We start from the raw sequence: 22,300 nt of genomic DNA on the forward strand, positions 1-22,300 counted from the left end.
TTTTAGTCACAGACATCATCCCACGGTTTGGTCTCCCAGCCTCTATCCAGTCAGACAACGGGCCTGAGTTTGTTTCCTCTATTTCCCAAAAATTGGCCTTAAATATTCACTGGCGGTTTCACATTCCCTATCACCCCCAAACTTCAGGTAAAGTCGAACGTGCCAATCGCACACTAAAAAATACTCTCACCAAACTCTCCCTTGAGCTCCACCTACACTGGACAAAGCTCCTACCCCTAGTCCTTCTCCACCTCTGGGCCCTCCCTAAAAGACCACTCATGCTCAGCCCCTTCAAGCTCCTCTATGGCCGTCCACTCCTCCCTATCACTGTTCAGCCAGAACCCCCTAACATTCCCCCCCACTCTCCTCAATCCTCTCCTCACTTTTCTTCGCTCTCTCCTTTGGTCGCATGCTCATGATCAGTTACCACAGCCCTCTGACACCACCAAAATAACTCCCACCCTCCAAATGGGAGATCTAGTTTATCTAAAAAGTACAGCCACACCTGGCCACCTGCAGGAAAAGTGGAGAGGCCCATTTAAGGTCATCCTCACTACACCCACGGCTGCTAAGCTAGCAGGACTTCCCTCCTGGGTACATGTTCAAAATCTAAAATTGGCAGCCCCACAAAAGACCTACCAATCTCTTCTTACAGGACCAACAAAAATAAAGATCTCCTGCCTTCCCAAGATCCCAGAAGACAGAGACACACTCAAGGAGACTCCCAGGGCATAAGCAGGAGCCCTATGCCTGGGGACCTGGCATCTCACCTACTCACTCTTTATACTTCCCCCTCCCATTCTTTCCTGTCAGTGCCTGCCCATGCTTTTACTCTTTCCTATATACACTCTACTCTGAGGTTTTAGATTTCCCACCCCCCAGTAAAATCAGCCTCCCTCCTTTTCATACCTTCATCTCCCTTACTTCATAGAGTGGATAGCCTATCTACTATCTACCTCTCCAAGGTACTCTCTCAGACTTTACTCCTGAAGAAATCTACTCATTGTCCAACATACTCTAAGCTCTACTGTAAACCACTCCACCTATGCTTCCACTCCATCCCTTCCTGTGGGTAATTCTTGTCCTTGTCCCTTCCCTCCTGAGTATTGGCCTGTGGGTAACTTCTCCCCCTGAGTGGAAATGGCCCCATTGCGCAGCTCTCTGTTTTGGATACCTCGCCCTGTGCGCCTTACTCTTTGTGCTCTCTTCTTTCTTATGACCTGTACCCTTGTGAGCCCCAAACTTCCCCCCTGCCCGTGCACTTCATCTTATTCATACCAGCACAGGGCTTGCTACGATACAGCTACTCCATGTACAATGTGGGGCAAACCACACTGGACTGCAAGGAGTAAAGGCAGCAATGCAGGCTATACTTGCTTTGGAAATCGTGGGCAACAAGTGTGCTGGACTGAGCTCACATATTATGGTATGTCTGACAGAGAAGGAGTCCAGGATCAGGCATACAAGAAGGTCCTCCGCACCCAGGTACCTCAGGTTCTTGACAACCTATTCTTTCCCACCAGAAAGCCTCTCAAAATTCCTTTACAAAAACTGTCCCTTTCTGAAACCCTTCTCCTCCAGGTCATAAATACCACTCATCAACTACTCAACCACACTAATCCTACTCTAGCCTGTGGTTGTTGGATGTGTCAGCGAACTGGCCCTTCTCAGGTCATCGCCAGCCCCATAAATATTTCCATACCTCTTACCTTAAACTGTTCTTTCACCAAAAGGCCCACCGCCTCCACCCTTTCCCCAGTTCCCCTCTTCCAGCCAGCCCCTCTCTGCCTACAGAGTTCCTCAGGGATAGTCGAGGTAGGTTCCCTGGTGACAAAAAAATGTCACACTACTAGGGCAGCCAACAAAACCGGGAACAATATCTGTAGCCCCCCCCCCCCATTCCCAGGACTCTCTTTTTATGCGGTCAGAGTGTATATCCCTGTTTACCCCAAGCCTGGAATGGCATCTGCACTCTGGTATTTTTGGTCCCTGACATGGACATTATTACAGAAGATAAGGACCTACCCATCCCCCTCACCACGCATCTTCGATCAAAACGGGCAATCCAGGCCATTCCCTTGTTAGCCACCCTGGGAATAACGGCTGCCATGGGAACGGGGGCTGCAGGAGTAGGGACTTCTACCCACTACTACACAAAACTCTCTAATCAATTGATAAGTGATCTACAAATGGTGGCCAAATCTATCCTAACCCTACAAAAACAACTTGATTCCCTAGCCTCAGTTGTACTCCAAAACCGACGAGGCCTTGACCTGCTCATTGCAGAAAAGGGTGGTCTCTGCCTGTTTTTACAAGAGGAGTGCTGCTTCTATGTTAACCAGTTGGGAGTAGTAAAAAATAAAATTAGGCAACTCCAAGAACAACTAGAAAAACGGAGAAGGGAGTTGGAGGACTCTTGGAATCCTCCAGGGAACAACATTTCGCAGTGGTTCTCCTGGTTAATGCCCTTCCTAATGCCTGTATTTCTTGCTCTCATATTCCTAAGCTTCCTCCCTTGTATCATAGGAACAATACAAGGATTTCTTTTAGACCGTATGTCTGCTCTTGCTAATCAAAAATTTAACCCGTTGTACTTCCAGGGATATCAACCTCTCCAAAACCGCCCTGAAAACTACTGTGAAGGCCCCATCCAGGATGCCACAGGAGCCTGAGGATCCTGCCCCATACAGTGCCCCCTGCCTGCAGGAAGCAGTTAAAGAGATCGATGCTTCACCCCAATTCCTGATCCTCAGCCCCTATCTTCATTATTATTAAAGAAAAATGGGGGAATGATAGAACAATAATGCCGCCATCTTATAAATTAGCGGCACCTCATGGAAAATGGAGCCATCCCCCACCCCTTAACAAGGTTTCCCGTGCTCCCAAAAACAAGCTCCACCTCCATCAGGGACCCCCCCCTCCCCATGCGCCAACCCCTTACCCTCCCTCTCCTATAAAAGGCCATGCCTGGCCTGAACCCCTTCCCTTTTGTCCTTTCTTCTTCCTGCACTACCTCGTACCTGCCATTAAACCCTGCCCTTGGACGTGAGTTTTCTCCTGAGTTTTCTTTGTGTGGCGTTTTTCCTAACAGCTTGTACACTGCAGAGCCTGCATTTTAGCCGAGGGAGCACTTAGCTGAATGGAAAGTCTGAATGCAAGTGACTGATCACAAGGGATCAGTTACACCAACTGCAAGACCTCAACATCGCTAGTACTAAAGCCAAGGGATCTGCGTTTCTAGACGCAGACCCACCCCGTGACGCGCCATTCGTGGGGGCTGGTGGATCAAGGCACAAGGGAACTCTGCTTTCTTTTCAAAGACTCCCTTTCCCAAAGTTCTGTCCGTGGGGTGGCCCCTGTCGCCCTGTGCTGGCGCGTGGTGAGAGAGGAAAGGCGGCGGCGCTGGGGGTGCCGGAGGGACCCTCTCCCCGCCCTAGCAACGTAACAGAGCTGGGGGCCGGGCTGCCAAGGGCGTGTCACCGCCGGGACGGGTGTGTCACCTCCGGGACACGCGGGAGCGCAACAGAAGGAGAAACAGCCGCGGACGCCCCTGAAAGAGCAGGAGCACGAGGGCCTGCGACCATGGCGCTGACACCAGCACTGCAAAGCCGCACCCCACATCCGGACGGGGAACAGATGGCGCGTCCCTGTTGGCCCCCACCAACGCCCCCACGCCAGCACCACAGCACCCAATGCGCAGGCGCACCAGCACCGGAGCGGGTGGGCGGAGCCAAGGGCCGGAAGTGCCCCTCAATGCGGGCCTTCCCGGGAAACCCGCCTTCCGGAAGTTCCTGGAGGACCCGTGTAAAGGCGCAACCTCGGGTTGCTGGGCAACCAGAGCGAGCGCCGCTGACTGCCTCAGCGATCTCTGGGGCAAGTCGAGTGTAGCTCCCACCTGTTGGGCTGGCAGCCTTCCGTCCCGCCCGCCTCTCCGCGAGCCGCCTCTCCTCGCGTCGCGGAATCCCTGCCCTTGGCACTACTTACACTTTCCCGGCCCCCACGAGTCCTTAGCGCCCTCCTGCTTCAAAGCCAAGCTCCACCGAAGGCGAGGCAGTTCGACCCCGGACATGGCCTCCACGTTGGACCGCAGCCCTGGCGCGGGCACCGGCACCGGCACCTACACCTACACCAGCAGGCCCCGGGCGGTGCCCTGCCAGCGCCGCCGTTACCGGGACATCCTGTTGCAGCCGTGAGTGACCAAACCAGCCCCGTCTGGGTTCCATTTGCACCCCATCCCGAAGCCGGGCCCCTCGGTCCTGGCAAAAGCTGCCCACAAACTGCCTTCCCTTGTCCACACCTCTGCCAAAGTAAAATCCCGCCCTAAGGAACAGCCGTGGTGCGGAGGCGTGAGCTCTCAGCTCGCTGCGGTGCTACTGAGTTGCTGGCATGATCCATTCTATGGACATGAGTCACCTTCTCTCAAACTTTGAGTCAACTCATGGCACACAGCTCACTGGGGGCACCCAGACATTTTCTTAACCTGCAGTGCTGCAGTATTGATTTCACAGCTCCATGGTACAAACGAGGACACAAGTTCAAAGGTGGCAAACACAGTGGCAGGCACAGAAAAAGCTCTTCCACACAGCCTTTGGGCAAGCATTAGGTTACCCTGCCATGCACGATCGCGAATCTTAATTTAACACTGGTGAATATTTGCATGTATTCAGATCTCTGTTTAATAAACACCATAAACTTTATGGTTCTCTTAAAGTTCTTTTCATAAGCCTCAATTTTTCGAATCCCAACTTGCAATTTCACAAGAATGCCAGCTGCACGAAATCAGGAACTTTGCATCTTCTGACCATGCAGGACCATGCCTGCCACGTAGTGACAAGCACTCAATACAAATTGATGATGGTGAACATCAACCATATAACTCTCGATGCTCATTTCAAACACTGCGTCCAAATTTATAATTATCTTATTCTGACAGATACTTTTTTAGTAAGACATTTCTATCACTTAAGAGATAACCAAGATAGAAAACTTGAAGTTGAAGTGGGATTATTTGTGTTATAAAAGGATTCAATATAAAAATGACTCCTTTCAAAAACACTAGGGTGAACTTCAGTTGTTGCTCACAAATCACTATGCAATCAGACCAACAAAATTATTGCTATGAAATCAGATCAAATTAGAAATAAGAATCAATGTTGGCTCATCAGGGACAATTTTTGATAATTTATTTGTATGGTGAAGTAATCTGATTGACTAGTGTACTAAAGTAATGCAGAAGAAATAGTGAAATCTCAATTTCAAAATTAGTTGCTTACAAATATTAATCATTAAAATCCTTATGGATAAGAATGGTAACCTATGAGTAAAGTATTGAAAAAGTATCCAGGGGAATACTGTTAGGTGAATCTGCTGCTGAATGTGACTAGATGATGATATGTAAGAGAGTATACTTTTATATCGGTCTGCCTCTATCCTATAGGATCCTTAGTCCTAGCTTGTTCAAAAGTTCATTGAACTTGAGCTAGGAGCATGGCTTAAATGGTAGAGCACTTACCTAGCAAGCTTGAGGCCCTGGCCCTGAGTTCAGTCCCCAGTACTGAAAAAAAAACATTATATTGAACTTAATCTTTCAGGTTTCCAGTGGACACATGGCTGGAGGAATCAAGGTTCCAAATCATCTTGAAACTAATAAATGCCATTTAACTGGATAGCTATAAAGTTCTATATTTAGGTATGAAAAGTCAATTACACAAATGAGAGTATCTGATTTTTCATTCAGAAAGACATAGAAATTTAAGATTAACACAAGTCTAATGTGAGTCAAGGATTCTACCTAAAAAAAAAGGGGGGGGGAGGCTTCTACCTTTTCATAGAGTAACTTTGTGTGTGTGCTGGTAATTGAACGCATGGCCTCCCACTTACTAGGCAAGTACTCTACCACTTGAGCTGCACCCCCAGCCCAAGTCTTTAAACTGAAAGAGAACATTTCAATACTTGTCTTATCATTTATAAACAAGAGACTACATATTGAAAATCCCTAATCCAGAAATCTGAAGCTTTTTGAGTTACCAACATGATACTATAAGTGGAAAATTCCACGTTTGACCTCATGTAATTAGTTGTGGTCACAACAGAGGTGCAGCAAAAATATTCTATAAAATTATCTCTAGACTAGGCATATAAGATATATATGAAACATGCAAACATTCCAAAATATGAAAAAAGTCTGAAATCTGAAACACTTCTGATCCCAGGCATTTCAGCTAAGAGCATTCAGCCTGTACATCTTTTATGTATTTGTTGATAGTTAAGCAACTGTAAACTCCAGTAACATTCACTTTTAGGCAACTGCCCAAAGAAAATTATGATGACATCCTCATTTTACAATGACATCCTTTAGTAACCCTTCTAATAAATAGTGTAATGCAAAGAAGTGAGAAAATTATCTTAGAACACATCTTTTATTTGACCCTATCAAGTGAAGCTTAAAATCATCTTCCCTAAAGATGTCCTCACTCCAACTTACAGAACCTATGAATGTATTACCTTATGTTGTTAAAGGGACTTTTTTTTTTCATTTTTCTTTTATTATTCATATGTGCATACAAGGCTTGGTTCATTTCTCCCCCCTGCCCCCACCCCCTCCCTTACCACCCACTCCGCCCCCTCCCTCTCCCCCCCCCAATACCCAGCAGAAACTATTTTGCCCTTATTTCTAATTTTGTTGTAGTAGAGAGTATAAGCAATAATAGGAAGGAACAAGGGTTTTTGCTGGTTGAGATAAGGATAGCTATACAGGGCATTGATCACATTGATTTCCTGTGCGTGGGTGTTACCTTCTAGGTTAATTCTTTTTGATCTAACCTTTTCTCTAGTACTTGTTCCCCTTTTCCTATTGGCCTCAGTTGCTTTAAGGTATCTGCTTTAGTTTCTCTGCATTAAGGGCAACAAATGCTAGCTAGTTTTTTAGGTGTCTTACCTATCCTCACCCCTTCCTTGTGTGCTCTCGCTTTTATCATGTGCTCATAGTTCAATCCCCTTGTTGAGTTTGCCCTTGATTTAATGTCCACATATGAGGGAGAACATACGATTTTTGGTCTTTTGGGCCAGGCTAACCTCACTCAGAATGATGTTCTCCAATTCCATCCATTTACCAGAGAATGATAACATTTCGTTCTTCTTCATGGCTGCCTAAAATTCCATTGTGTATAGATACCACATTTTCTTAATCCATTCGTCAGTGCTGGGGCATCTTGGCTGTTTCCATAACTTGGCTATTGTGAATAGTGCCGCAATAAACATGGATGTGCAGGTGCCTCTGGAGTAACCTGTGTCACAGTCTTTTGGGTATATCCCCAAGAGTGGTATTGCTGGATCAAATGGTAGATCGATGTCCAGCTTTTTAAGTAGCCTCCAAATTTTTTTCCAGAGTGGTTGTACTAGTCTACATTCCCACCAACAGTGTAAGAGGGTTCCTTTTTCCCCCGCATCCTTGCCAACACCTGTTGTTGGTGGTGTTGCTGATGATGGCTATTCTAACAGGGGTGAGGTGGAATCTTAGCGTGGTTTCAATTTGCATTTCCTTTATTGCTAGAGATGGTGAGCATTTTTTCATGTGTTTTCTGGCCATTTGAATTTCTTCTTTTGAGAAAGTTCTGTTTAGTTCACTTGCCCATTTCTTTATTGGTTCATTAGTTTTGGGAGAATTTAGTTTTTTAAGTTCCCTGTATATTCTGGTTATCAGTCCTTTGTCTGATGTATAGTTGGCAGATATTTTCTCCCACTCTGTGGGTGTTCTCTTCAGTTTAGAGACCATTTCTTTTGATGAACAGAAGCTTTTTAGTTTTATGAGGTCCCATTTATCTATGCTATCTCTTAGTTGCTGTGCTGCTGGGGTTTCATTGAGAAAGTTCTTACCTATACCTACTAACTCCAGAGTATTTCCTACTCTTTCTTGTATCAACTTAAGAGTTTGGGGTCTGATATTAAGATCCTTGATCCATTTTGAGTTAATCTTGGTATAGGGTGATATACGTGGATCTAGTTTCAGTTTTTTGCAGACTGCTAACCAGTTTTCCCAGCAGTTTTTGTTGAAGAGGCTGCTATTTCTCCATCATATATTTTTAGCTCCATTGTCAAAGATAAGTTGCTTATAGTTGTGTGGCTTCATGTCTGGGTCCTCTGTTCTGTTCCACTGGTCTTCATGTCTGTTTTTGTGCCAGTACCATGCTGTTTTTATTGTTATTTCTTTGTAATATAGTTTGAAGTCAGGTATTGTGATACCTCCTGCACTGTTCTTTTGACTGAGTATTGCCTTGGCTTTTCGTGGCCTCTTGTGTTTCCATATAAATTTAACAGTAGATTTTTCAATCTCTTTAATGAATGTCATTGGAATTTTGATGGGAATTGCATTAAACATGTAGATTACTTTGGGGAGTATCGACATTTTTACTATGTTGATTCTACCAATCCATGAGCATGGGAGATCTCGCCACTTTCTATAGTCTTCCTCAATCTCTTTCTTCAGAAGTATATAGTTTTCCTTGTAGAGGTCTTTCACATCTTTTGTTAGATTTACACCTAGGTATTTGATTTTTTTTGAGGCTATTGTAAATGGAATTGTTTTCATACATTCTTTTTCCGTTTGCTCATTGTTAGTGTATAGAAATGCTAATGATTTTTCTATGTTGATTTTATATCCTGCTACCTTGCTATAGCTATTGATGATGTCTAGAAGCTTCTGAGTAGAGTTTTTTGGGTCTTTAAGGTATAGGATCATGTCGTCTGCAAATAGGGATATTTTGACAGTTTCTTTACCTATTTGTATTCCTTTTATTCCTTCTTCTTGCCTAATTGCTCTGGCTAGGAATTCCAGTACTATGTTGAATAGGAGTGGAGATAGTGGGCATCCTTGTCTGGTTCCTGATTTTAGAGGGAATGGTTTTTAAAGGGACTTTTGAGATGTATTTAAGTTAAGCATGATAAAATTGGGAGATTATCCTGGATTATCCAGGTGGGCCCAGTATAATCACAGTGCACTCTTATAAGTACAAGAGGAAAGCAGGGAGGCTGAGTCAGAGAAAATAAGATGATGAGTAGCAGAGACTGGAGTGAAGCAAGTACTGACTGGAAGGGAGCCGCAAGCAAGGAAATTGGGGTGCCCTTTAGGGGCTGGAAAAAGCAAGGAAATATTCTCCCCTAGAGCCTCCAGAAAGAGTGCAGCCCTCTCAGCACTTTAATTTTAATCCAGTAAGACCTGTTTGGGGATTCTGATGTCCAGAGTTCTAAGAGAGAATAAATTAGTGTTGTTTTTAAGCCACTAAATGTGTGGTAATTTGTTAGAGCAGCAATAGGAAAATACCACAATCAATAGAATCATACTCCTCGATGTTTATCTTTGCTTTACCCAGACTTCCCTATTTTCTTCAGTTGTCTTAAACAATGTCCCTTTTTCTTCACCCATTCCCATATTGAAGAAGGAAAAGATTTAATTTCATCTAGTGAGTATGATTAAGGTAGGGAATATCATTAGTTCAGTAGTCTTACATACTGTTAGCTTCTGATTTTATAGGAATTTGCAGACATTTGCAAATAGAGAATAAGAGCCAAGGGGACTCTAAAACTGACAGTTTTTGAGACCTGGAAATTTATGTAGTTTGTTCTGGAAGCAAATATAACTTTATGAGGTTTGGAAAATGAGTTCTTTAAGGTCTCTCCCTCCCTCAGATGGCCTTTTATTTCTCAGGAGAACACAAGGACAAAGAGAAATAGAGGAAATACTTTTGCTACATGACAACTCTCTGAGTACTACCAAGGGCCTAGGAAAGTGCCTCACCTTTAATTTCTCCCTTGTCTCAAGCAACCTCTTCTCTTTGCTTCCTTCTCTAAATTTGACTTTTTCATTCTGCTCCAAGTTTTCTAGATATGTATTTTGTGGAGAGCAGATTATGAAAAACCTATGAGAACTGGACATATGCAAGGCAAGATGCAGGTTAATCACTTTCATCTGTAGGCTGAGATAGGCACAGCTCCTGCCACAAAACAGAAAAAAGCAGAACAACTGCGTCTTCTAAGCTTGCTTCAGAGAAGCAGAACGCAGGTTTCTCCTGTTACAATGTCACGCCCTTCCCAGAGAGTCTCTGCTCCAAGCTGTTTGCCACTGTTTATAAAAGGCCCTGAAGGAGGACTTGAGGCTTTTTGCTTTTTGCCTTTGGCTTTTACTTTGGGCTTTGGCTTGGGTTTTTCCACTTTGGGCTCTTGTTTTGGGATTTTTGGTGTGGAAAGCTTTTGGAAGGGAAAAGAATTGCTGAAGGGAAATTGCTGAAAGGAAAAGAATGGCTAAAGAAGAAAGCCTTCACGGAGAACTTTAACATAGGCCTTAGAAAAGCTAAGCTAAAGGAAAGCCAAAGAGAACATGGCCAAGACTTTAAGAGTTATGCATATGCAGTTTTCAGGCACGGCTGTTGCAAGTCTGAGCACCTTCAAGTCTGAGCACCGAGGCTTTAAGAAAGCTAAAGAGAGATGGGACCGTGCAAGCCTGGGGGCAAAAGACTTTAAGAGCAATTAAGCTAAGGAACAGCTAAGAGAAAACACGGGATGGTGCAAATCTAAGGAAAGAGGTTTTAAGCAAGGTTTTAAAGAAGACCTTAGAAGGAAAGTTTTCAAGAACTGCAAGGAGTAAGGCCTTAAAGATAGAGAAAAGAAGCAATGAGGGTTTGGCATCCCCATCTGAGTGCCCAATACAACCCCACTTTCTGTCTGTCAATCCTGTGTCTTTCCCGAATCTCCAGTTGACCCCAGTTAACCCCAGTTAGGTTCAGTAATAACCAGGAGCAAGAGAAAACACTCACTCTAACAAGGAAGGGAGTGAGAAAATAGAACCCCCTCTAGTACTTGATCATAATTTTGGTTTATATTTTATGCAAAGGTATTAGTTTGTTTAAATACATAGGAGAAAATAAAAAGTTCTCCTGAAATATATTTTGCAGTTGGATTTGTATATTTAACTCAGCTACACTTAGGGGTCACTGCAATTGCTCCCATTTGTACAATTATACAATAATTGCTCCCATTTATAAAGCACCGCTAGGGTGCCAGGTGTTCGAACCCTCATAACCGCAAGAAGTGAATGGCATTGCTTCCATTTTCCCAAAATCATACAGCTAATACGTTAGCACCACAATCTACACTCAGATCTATTTGACAGCCTGCCCCCTTGCTTTTTCCTTCTAGACCACTTGTAGACCAGTTAGCTTTGCATTAAAACATAGTCAACATCTTTATTTTATATATCAGTCAAGTCAGTAAGCACTACTTTCTATATGTCAGCATGCTGGAATGTAAAGAGGTATTGATAAAAAAAAAAAAAAAAACAGTATGCCTCCACCCTCTTGAGTCTTCCCAAATGTTGAGAAACACAGGCACTAAGCAAGTATTAATGCAACAAGAGAGAAGCAGGGATGCAAGGAGAGCATACAAGAGGGTCACTGACCTATTTGGGCAAAGTAGGGAGGCCAGCAAAATCTTCTTTTGAGTGTAGTGTTAAAATTAAGGTCTGAGGACTGTTAGGAAGTAATTGAATGAATTTAGAGAGTGGGGCAAGGCATAGGAGAAGAAAGCATTCCAGAAAGAAGAAGCCACATGTACTAATCCCGCATGTGGAATACCAATCAGGTCTGATTGAGGACCCTACAAGGCCAGTGTGGTTAGAAAACAGAGAAAGGCCCAGGAGGAGAGTGACCCAAGTGGGGATGGAGAGAGCAACAGGAGCAGGCTACACTCAAACTTAGTTTTATGCAATGATATGGAAGCCCCATCCCAACGGGGGTATTTTCAGTTTAAAATTATCCTTATTGGTACTTTTTGATTTGCAAGTAATATATCCTTATTTAAGCACATCAAAAATAAAAATGAGGATGAATAAAGACAAGTTAATCAACACCTGCTTCCGTGTTATAATCAAATATAACAATTTTACATTGCCTTCACTTATACATATGTCTATGACCATATATGGAGAAAAATAGAATCATACTAACATTCTGTAATTAACTTTCCCCCTATTAAACAAGCTCTCCTCCCCTTTCCCCTATTTTCTTTATGTGCACATGCATATACATACTTAAATTTATATGAAAGGACTCTTCATTCATGCCAAAGGGTATTCTTAGGACAGCCTTATACCCTCCCATGTGAGCAGTGAGGAGTGCTCACCCACTCCTGCTCCCAAGGTAAAGCATCTTAATAACTTTGTGTAAATTCTTCTGTACTTTTCTTCAGGCTCACATATTTAAACAAATGTTTGAATATATCATACAGATACATACAAAAGCTTTGTTTATGTGTTGGTCAGACTTTTTGTCACCGTGACAAGATAACTGACAAAACCAACCTAATGGAGGAAGGATTTACCTTGGCTCACAGTTTCAGAGGTTTTAGTCCATGGTCACTTGGCTCCATGTTCCTTGGCCTGTGATGAGGTAAAGCATCAGGCAAAGAAGACATGGTAGCACAGATCTACTCATCTCATGGCAGCCAGAAAGCAGACAAAGAATAACAGGAAAGGGCTGGGGCTAAGATATATAGTGCAAAGGAGTGCCCCTAGTTACCCACTTCTCCCAACTAGGCCCCACCATTTCTCAACAGTCTACTTAAATTGTTCATCCATCAATGAGTTAAATCACTGATTGAATCAGATCCCTTAAGATCTAATCATCTCTGAAAACACCTTCACAGACACACTCAGAGATGTGCTTTACTAGTCTTTTAGGTGTCACTTGATCCAATCACGTTGGAAATCAATACTAACCATTGCCATTAGTGGGATTATTAAGCTATAATATTTTTAATATGACTAGAACAATAAATGTTTCCTATGAGAATGTATAAATATGTCATTTATATCCTCATTAGCAATAGGTCTTATAGATATTGTCTTCTTGTTTTTGACAGTGTCAAGCCAAACTTTTTCTCATTATTTTAATTAGTATTAAGAGGCTTTAACCATGTAATATTTGGATTTTACCATCCTAAAATATCACTGGCTACAATGTATAGAATAGATTAAGGAAGAAATGTTGTTCAAATCATTTAAGAGACTAAGAAACTTTTTCAGTGGTCCAGGTAGTAGTGACAGTGAGCAATGGGTGGATGTAAGGAAAATTTGGGGTAGAATCAGTAGTTCTTGCTAGGTGGTATAGATAGGGAAGAGGAACAGGTCATAGATGACTCCCAGGCTTCTGGATTAAGTCAACTGTGGTTAGTGGCACCATTTTATGAAATAGGAAATACTTGAAGTAACAAGTTGAAATGGGAGGGTGATAATTAGTTCATTTGTGAAATTGCATTCCAGACATCCCAGTGGGCAATCAGGTATGCCTAGAGAGGAAAATTCTAAGCCAAAAATTTTTTTAAAAAACTTATATGGATCTTAAGTACAGCCTTGCAAGTGGATGTGGTCATCTAAGGGTGAGAGAAGGCCAAGCCCTGAGGGAAGTCCTCCAGTACAGAAGGAACTGCAAACAACACTGAGGAAAAACAGCCAGAGAAGTAGCAGGAAAACGTGGGAGCACAGAGGGCTAAAAAAAGAGAGGCCTCTTGAAGGAGTGGCCAGCTGAGCTAAACAATGCCAGCTAAACACTGTCAGATGAGCAAGGAAACATGTCAGGACATTCAGGAGTGGCTTCCATCTTTGTCACCAGTTTAGGCCCACTCAAGGTCACTTCTGGTAGAGTGCAGTTATTATTGTAAGTCACAGTTAAAAGGGGATATCATTTAAATAACTGTGATTGAAAGTATCAACTGTATATTTGTTTTTTCACTACTGATCACTCTGATCCCTAAAATTAAAATTGTATTAACATTCTAAACTTTACCTTTTAAAATATCTTGGGATTGACAGAATAATGAGAAATTTGATTTTTTTTAAAGCTTGATTATTTTATTAATGTAATTTTTCAATCTTTGAATCAAGCTTTTTTCAGTCCTTTAGGGCAGACTCCTTTTCAGATGGGTCATGTTCACATTTGTTAAGTCATTTTATAGATTTACAGCCTAAATCCAATTCTGCCACAGTAAGTGGCAAGGTGACCTTGGACAGATTCCTTTCTGAGTCTATTTCCTCTCCTGTAAATAAGAATTATAGTTCCCAACTTGAAGTTTTATTGTACGCAATAAATAATATATGTAAAGGGACTGGCATACAGTAAGCATTACATAAATGGTAGCCAGTTCTCTTTATTTTATGAACCAAACTAGATTAGAAGTCTATTTTCTTAAAACATTTTTAGTCTAAATTCTGTTGAAAGTAAATTTCCTTCTTAGATCCCAACACTGCATTCAAGCATTCACCTGGGATTTGTTGTTTTACAGAGAAGACGAGCCTTTGCATTATGGGAACATCATGTACGACAGAAGGGTGGTCCGAGGCAACACATATGCACTACCCATAGGGCAGCTGGTAAGCACTTAGAGTAGTGTACTAAGCTTACACACGCACGCTGAGGGATCAGTGTGTGTTGTGTTCATTTCCAATGTGTTACAGACTAAAACATTTGTAAAAATGAAGGAGAAATTACTAGAAAAATGAAAAATGGAAGTTGTTTAAAAAAACATACCGGGGCTGGGAATGTGGGTCAGTGGTAGAGTTGCCAGCATGAGCAAGGTCCTGTGTTCAATCTCCAGAACCACTAAAAAAAACCATTCAAATATAGACCCACTGGTACTTGCCAGAGGCTAGCAGGAGGGGAAGTTAGTGTTTAATGGGTTCAGAACTTCAGTTTTGCAAGATGGAAAGACAGCTCTGGAGATGGATGGTGGGATGGTTAAAGAAGAATGGTTCATGCCTCTAATCCCAGCTACTGGGTAGGTGGAAATCAAGAGGATCAGGAGAGGCCTGCCCTGGGCAAAAAGTTGGCAAGACCCCATCTCAGTTACCAAGCTGGACATAATGGTACATGCCTGCAATCCTAGTTATGCTGGAGCTGTAGGTAGGAGAATAGTAGTCTAGGCCTCCCTGGGCAAAAAGCATGAGACTCTATGTGAAAAATAACTAAAAAAGCAAAAAAGGGCTGGATTATGGCTCAAATGGTAGAGCACCTACCAAGCAAGCAGGAGGTCCTGAGTTCAAACCTCAGTACCACAAAAAAATTTAAATAAAAGATGTGTGTGTGTACACATATATAGTGATATGTACATATTTAAATATAGCTAAAAATAATAACTAAAACAAGCTGTAATTTTTTTATTAAGTTTGACAGAATGCTATCAAAGTATTGTAAATGTTTCTAAACTTTTATACTCAATTTCTGTACCTAAATTGTTACAAACCAAGTTTAAGCCATTTACAAACAGCACTAATCTGAGGACCAACTGGGTAACACTGGTCTAACTCATTTGTTTAGATTATTTCATACTCTAATAACATTACCATTATTTAATGAAAAGTATGACTTACATGTCTTTAATTTAGTCAACAAATATTTATTGAGTTTGAGGTCTTCTAAGGGGTACTTTGGATGCAGAGTTGAGTAAAACGTGATATGATGTTAATGGTGGTGATTTAAGCAGTATATAACATATAAGTGCTAAGCACAAGAGGGTCTTAGTACATGGAATGTTGGTGTGAAGCAGAAGCTCACACACTGGGTCTGCATCAGAATTATATTAAAAACATGCATTTTTAGCCCTACCCTGGATCTCCTGCATTAGAACCTCCAGGACTTGGGCACAGCATTATTGAATAAACTTCTCTAGGCAATTCTGGTATAGGCAGTTTGGGGCACAACTCAAACGTGTGATCTAGACATACATTTCAACATTTTTTTTGTAGCAGTACCAATGAACACTGACATATCTGGAACAAAAGCAGTAAAGAAAATAGTCCTTTTTTAGTTCTTTAACTAATCAGCACCTAATCCTAAAAGTCTACACTGAGATTTCTGGCTCCATACCATCAGGAATGCACATATTTCTTCCTATTGCTTCCTCTTACAACTAACAACCCCTGGGCATGTTATAACAAACATAAGAAGACTGATGGGTGGAAAGAAGGGTGCAGGCTGGCTAGAAATTCTGGGACTGGAGGAACAGCGTGGAGATGTGTTCCCTATGCTTCCTCTTTGTCTCCCACCTGTCATACTCAGGGCACTAGTGAACCCTACAGCCCAGTGCAAATTAGTCCTCTGCTTTCCCCACTGAGGTGGTATCAACAAAGGTGGAGCCAAACCTCCACCCTCACTTATGGACAGTGAATTAGTACAAGTCGCTACCCCACTTTTTCTGGAGTGGTGTCAGCAAAGCCAGTGAGAGCTGAATTTCAATTCTACCTGGTAGTAACAAGGAGGAGCAAGGTGGTGTGAGGTAGCTCTAGTCAGTGCTTCAGAACCTCTTCCCAAATACCATTGTCAGCAGAGCTGATCAAGATGCTGAATACAACTCCAACTGACTACATACTAATATGAGGTTATCAACAGGGCCCACCAGGGAGTTAACCTTCCAGCTCATCCAGACTCCACTAAAACAAAAAGGATGACTTCCTGATGGAAAGGTTAAGTAGGACCCAAAGTCTTATAATCCCAGAATCTCCAGAATACAATAAAAAAAAAAATTTATCATATATAAACCAGGACAGTCTTGTGAGAAAAAACAATTAAGAGATGACAACACAAGATGACTCAGATGTAGAAATTACAAAAATATTTAAAGCAACAATCATAAATATGTTTTGATCAAAAGTGAAGAATTATGAACACTCTGTAAGCAAGTGACTAAAACAAAATCTTAGCAAAATGAACCAAATGGGAACTACAGAACTGAAAATACAATAACCAAAATTTTAAAAACTCACTGGATAGACTCAGAAGTACATTGGAGATGCCATTGTGAACTCAAAGACTGATCAATGGAAATTACCCTGTAACAACACAGAGAAAATAGTCCCCCAAAAGAGAGCTTTAGGGAGCTGAGGAACAATAACAAAACATCTGTATTCATGCCATTGCAGTCCCAGAACAAGTGAAGCTGTATGGGATAGAAAAATATTTAAAGACATAGTGACTGAAAATTCTATACAGTTTTAAGAAGCTAAGTGAACCCAAGGTAAATCCAAAGAAATTCTTGCTAACCCACATCAAAAGCAAACTTCTGAAGGCTAAAAACAAAGCATTGAAAGGACCTGGCAAGAAATGCCATGTTAGCTGAAGAGGAAGAATGACTTGAATAACAATGGATTTCTCATCTGAAACATGAAGGCCAGAAGGTAGTCACAGTATTTTTCAAATCCTCAAAGAAAAGGCCAAACCAAGCCCTAATTCTAATCCAGTGAAAATATTCTTCAGGAATAAGTGAGAAACCAATACATTTTTAGATGAAGGAAAACAGAACTTGTCATCAGCAGACCTACCCATGAAGAGTACCTAAAGGTAGTTCTGTACACAGAAAAGAAATAACAAAAGGAGGGAAAAATAATGATACAGGTCAAAGGATGGAAAATAACTTTCCAAAGAGTTTTAAAATTATGTTTGATGATTTAAGCAAAATATCATCTGATGTCATGCTTAAAGTATATAGATGAAATATTTAAGATGATTATATTTTTATTATATTTTAAAATATATAGTAGCTAATAGAGGAATCTAAATAGAAGTAAGATTTCTATACTTCACTTGAAGTGGTAAAATATTGGTATTAAATGTTGACTGATAGGTATATTGTAATACCTGGAACAGGCATTAAAAATACTATGCAAAGATATAGTCAAAAATGTTATAGATAAATCAAAATAAAAATGTTCAGATGTTTGAATGAGACTCTGAATCTCTCTATCAACTGAGCTGGTGGCTCCTGTTTCCAGCAGACACCAGACAGAAGGGCACCAGCAGCATCTACCTGTGTGGGTCTCACTGGGCAGCCTGCCATCAGGCGTCAGTGACACAACCAACTACAGTGTGAAAGTTAAAGAGTTTTTTAGTACGCACAGATCCTGGAAGGGGGACACAGCACACCCAGATGTGTCTCTAACACACACACACACACACACACACACACACACACACACACACACACACACATACATATATTAGGCAAGGGAAGGGGGAGCCCTGGGTCAACACTTTTTTTGGGTACAAAGTTTTACCCAAACAGGCTTCCATGGGGAGCTAGAGCAATTTTGTTAGGTTTAAGGTACTAGTTACAGGAGGCCTTTCTGAGACTGAGAGGTAGTTGCTTTTAAGTTATTTCTGTTCACTAGATGCACGCATTCAGATGGGGATAGTATTGGAAACTGCATCGGGGTGACTGAGCTGTGCTTCAGGTGTAAGAAAGTTAAGCTTACACTTAAAACTAGAGTTAGGCATGGTGGTTCATGCCTACATCCCATCTACTTAAGAGGCCGAGATTGGGAGGATCACAGTTCCAGGCCAGCCCAACAAAAAGTTAGTGAGCTCCCATCTCATTGAATAAGCTGGGCCTGGTGATACATACGTGTCATCCCAGCTACATGGGAGGTGTAAATAGGAGGATCACAGTCCAGGCTGACCTGTGCAAAAACACACGACCTTATTCAAAAAACAACTAAAGCACATGGTCAAAAGATGTGAGCAGACATTTCACCAAAGAGGAGATATGGATGGCAAATAAGCACATAAAAGATGCCCAACATTAGCCACTAGGGAAATACAAATGAAAACCACCAGGACAGACTTACTGATCACCTGTTACAACCCTAAAATTTTTAAATAGTGATAATAACAACTACTGGCAGAGAGTGGAATGCTCATATTTTGCTGATGGGAATGTAAAACGAGACATCCACTGTAGAAGATTATTCAGCAGTTACTTATGAACCTTAGTATATGCACTTATCCGCCCTCACAATACACTTGTAGCTATTTATCGTAGAGAAGTGTAGACTTGTGTCTACACATAAACCTGTGCGTAAACATTCACAGCAACTTTTAATTATAGTCACCAAAAACTGAAAACACATCCTAAGTGCTTTAAAATAGGCACATGATGAGAGCAAACTCTGACATCCATGTAACCAGCTACTACTACTCTGTTAAAAGGAATAAGTTATGGGTACATGCAGCAACCCCTGGATGGCTCCCAAGGGCATCCACTTAAAAAAAAAAAGGCCAATTTCAAGAAGTTACATATACTATGTAACATTTTCAGAAAAAAAAAGGGCTATTTCAAAATAGCTGATCAAAAGGATTTTAAATGTTCCTGACACAAAGAAATGATAGATAGCAAATTGCTATGATCTGATCACTTACACATTGTATGCAGGTACTGAAGTGTCACACTATAATCCATAAGTGTGTACAGTTACTATGTAACAATTAAAAATAAGCTGTAGTGAAGGTGAACATAATACTGGTTGCCAAGGGACAGGGATGGACTGGGACTTGGGAGAAAATACAAAGGGATCCCTGCACAGCTCCTTTGTGATGATGGGACATGTCTAGCTATTGATGGTGATGGTGAGCACAATCTCATAGAACTAGAAAGACAGACACAAATACAAGCCAATAATGATAAAAATTGTAAAAACTGAGTAAGCACTATTAATGGCATTTTCCCACTGTTAACCTCCTGATTTGGGAGTCTTGTGCTACAATTACATTATAGCACAATTCCTTCAATTCAGCATTGAAGGAAGCTGAATGAAGGGTACACAGAACTCTATTTTTGTACCCTCTTGTGAACTATTTCAAAATAGATATTTTTTAAAGATATTTTAACTAGACCTTGAAACAGGCTGGGCAATACATTTCTAAAGTGAACTTGCATTTATGTTAATACCCTAAATCTTTCAAGAGCTAACTTTAAAATTCTCTCCCTTGTAGAAAATGGAAAGAAATTAAGCATGATATTTATAGTAGTGTAGAATAAATACACAAAAAAAATCTTCACTGAAGGGTTCCAAAATTGCATCAGCAATTGTATTAGAAAAACTGAATTATGGGCAGTTCTTTTTTGTAATGTGGTTATATTATTTTATAATAAGAGGATATGATAACTTAGATAGGGAAGAGCTGTTCTATGCCAGATATTATGTTAGATTCAATACCTTGTCACTTGACTTGTTGCTTACAGCTAAAACCTTATATAAATGTGATTACAGAGGAGAGATCCAAGCATCTGCAAGCTTAGGTTATTAGTCTATACTTAACTAGTCCTAGTAATTAATGAATTGAAGAGCTGGAATTTGAGCTTCAGGATCCTTGCTCTATGTGTTAGGTCCCTAGCATTCTTGGGGCGGGAGGAAGGTCCCGAGGCTAGCAAAACCAGACCCCCTGATTTATGACCACCTGTTTCTCCCTGCCTGATTTTTCTCGGCTTGCGAAATAACTCAGGAACTTCCGGTTACTCAACTAGCCAGGCATGTCGACCTGTTCCATCTGGTGATCGCAGATAATCAGAGACCAGAGACTCTCTCCCTCCCCCATGGCTTGGCCCCTCCTATAAAGCCCACTACCCATTTTCAGCCAAGCCACCTCACTCTGAACCCAAAAAGAGTGACGGCCCTGCGGTGTGGACCAATAAACCTTTCCTTTCCACATGTGGCGTGGTCTTTATTTGGCATACCTTACACTATGTAATGCAAATACATAGGGGGAAAATCTATAATAATGTGAAGTTAGAAAACAGTGTCACATTTACAGTACAAAAACAATGTGCTTAAATGATATGGGATCATTCGTAATGTTCTTTTTCTTTTTTAAAAAACATTTAATGTTATTACATTGTCACTTCAGTGAAAATGTATTTAGAATTCAAAGTTTAAATATTAAAAATATTCATGTGAAATACTTTTATACCCCCCTTTCTTTTCCTATTTACCTTGGGAGAAGATGAGCCAGCAAGAGAATGACTTTACAAAATAATATACAGGTATCTAAGCAAGGACTTCAAAATGTTGCAGAACTGCTATGAACAATTATATTCTCAATCCCTTGTTTTGTTTTTGTTTTGCGGGGGAGGGTACTGGGGTTTGAACCAGGGCCTCACACTTGCTAGAGAGGCGCTGTAGCACTTGAGCCATACTTCCAGCCCTATTTTCAATCCCTTATTCAACTTACTTTGTGCACTTGTTTGGGACTGAGGATGTTTTCATTTGTACTGAGGGTGTGAACTAAGACATTTGTTAAGGAAATTCTTTTCAAATGTAGGTTGACTTTTTAAAAAATGCTAGTGCTTTTCAATTCCTTGACTACATGTTAAAGTTTTATCAGTTTTACAGGCACCAGAGGAACCGATGGTAACAGAGCTTGAGTAAAGAAAAGTTAATTAGATAGGATTCTGCACCCACTTATTCCAGGTAGAAGTCATTTTATGCTTTGTCAGATACCTTTGTAGTACTGACAAAGTTCCAATGAAGTGTTAATGGTCAAGCCACTGATGACCAGGAAACACTGTTGTGATAGGTACTTTTATAATAACTTTTGGAATATCAGTTCTGTCTGCTTTGAAAAATATTTTCTAACTGTAGGAGCCTTTTCTGTCCCTCTTAGCCTGGGCAGCCGGATCCATTAGAACTTCAGAGACAGCAGCAGGCTAAGAGGAGAGCTCTCGCCAGAAAACGAGCCCAACAGCAGCTCCGACCACGGACACCAGAGCCCGTGGAGGGCAGAAAGCATGTGGATGTGCAGACAGGTGGGTGGCTGTGCATGGGCCTTGTAGCTCCTTGGCTTACCCAGTTGTTTGTGTCAGTTCACTTTTATTTCTATTTTATTAGATTTTCATTTCCTTTATGTTATTTGTGTTTTTCCTGTGCCCTCCGATCCTTTCCCAATCATATGGTGGGAAGTCCCCTCTTTAAACAAATAGATAGAGCATATATTATTATTATTATTATACTGGATATGGCTGGAAGTGTGGGCTGAGGCTTATAAAAAGACTTTTATGACCAAACTAATTCTCTCTTAGCCCTTTCACATAGTCTACTTCAAACTAGGATTATTTCTCATAGCCCAACATGAATCACTGTTCTTTTCATCAGGATTGATAAGCGAGGAGACCAACTGTAGGTCTGTTTGGACATTTTGTTTGTCTTTTGGGAGGAGTGAACACACTGATATCTGACTCATCTGTCTTTCACACCAGCCTCTTTTGTTCTCTCCTTTGTTTGTCCCTTCACTCTGCATGATCCCTAGGGCCACGCAGGCACTTCAGAGGCAGGTGCCAGGATTTCCTACTTGTTCTCACTCTTCGCAGCTATAGAAGTTTACCTGATCCTATAGAGCCCAGCTGTGTTGTTGGCATAACCTTGGTGATCTGACAATACTTGGTGTTTTCCTTATTAATGCAACTTCTTAAGATTCGCCTTGTTCCCTGCCAA

The 22,300-nt window shown here is 41.4% G+C and overlaps 1 protein-coding gene and 1 long non-coding RNA gene across 18 annotated transcripts in view; one reads left to right on the forward strand and one right to left on the reverse strand.

Annotated features, from left to right (window-relative positions):
• LOC141422604 (uncharacterized) overlaps positions 1-22,300 on the reverse strand; it is a 182,860-nt gene that overhangs the window by 76,742 nt on the left and 83,818 nt on the right. The window contains exon 8 of one of the 16 annotated variants that reach the window (XR_012447301.1): positions 21,609-22,293. The exons of the other annotated variants lie outside the window; for them this stretch is intronic. This is a non-coding gene — a long non-coding RNA (uncharacterized lncRNA). Of the gene's footprint in view, positions 1-21,608; positions 22,294-22,300 lie in introns of those variants that run through there. 16 annotated transcript variants of the gene reach the window in all.
• Rsph3 (radial spoke head 3) overlaps positions 3,004-22,300 on the forward strand; it is a 41,803-nt gene continuing 22,506 nt past the window's right edge. Inside the window, exons 1-3 of one of the 2 annotated variants that reach the window (XM_074071224.1) lie at positions 3,004-4,189; positions 14,329-14,416; positions 21,474-21,615. In XM_074071224.1, coding sequence (XP_073927325.1) covers positions 3,693-4,189; positions 14,329-14,416; positions 21,474-21,615 — 727 coding nt within the window. In that variant the 5' untranslated portion in view covers positions 3,004-3,692. The remainder of the gene's footprint in view (positions 4,190-14,328; positions 14,417-21,473; positions 21,616-22,300) is intronic. The other variant, XM_020186355.2, reaches the window with a different exon arrangement.

The sequence above is a fragment of the Castor canadensis genome, chromosome 1 (genome assembly GCF_047511655.1).
Source record: "Castor canadensis chromosome 1, mCasCan1.hap1v2, whole genome shotgun sequence".
Taxonomy (NCBI): domain Eukaryota; kingdom Metazoa; phylum Chordata; class Mammalia; order Rodentia; family Castoridae; genus Castor; species Castor canadensis.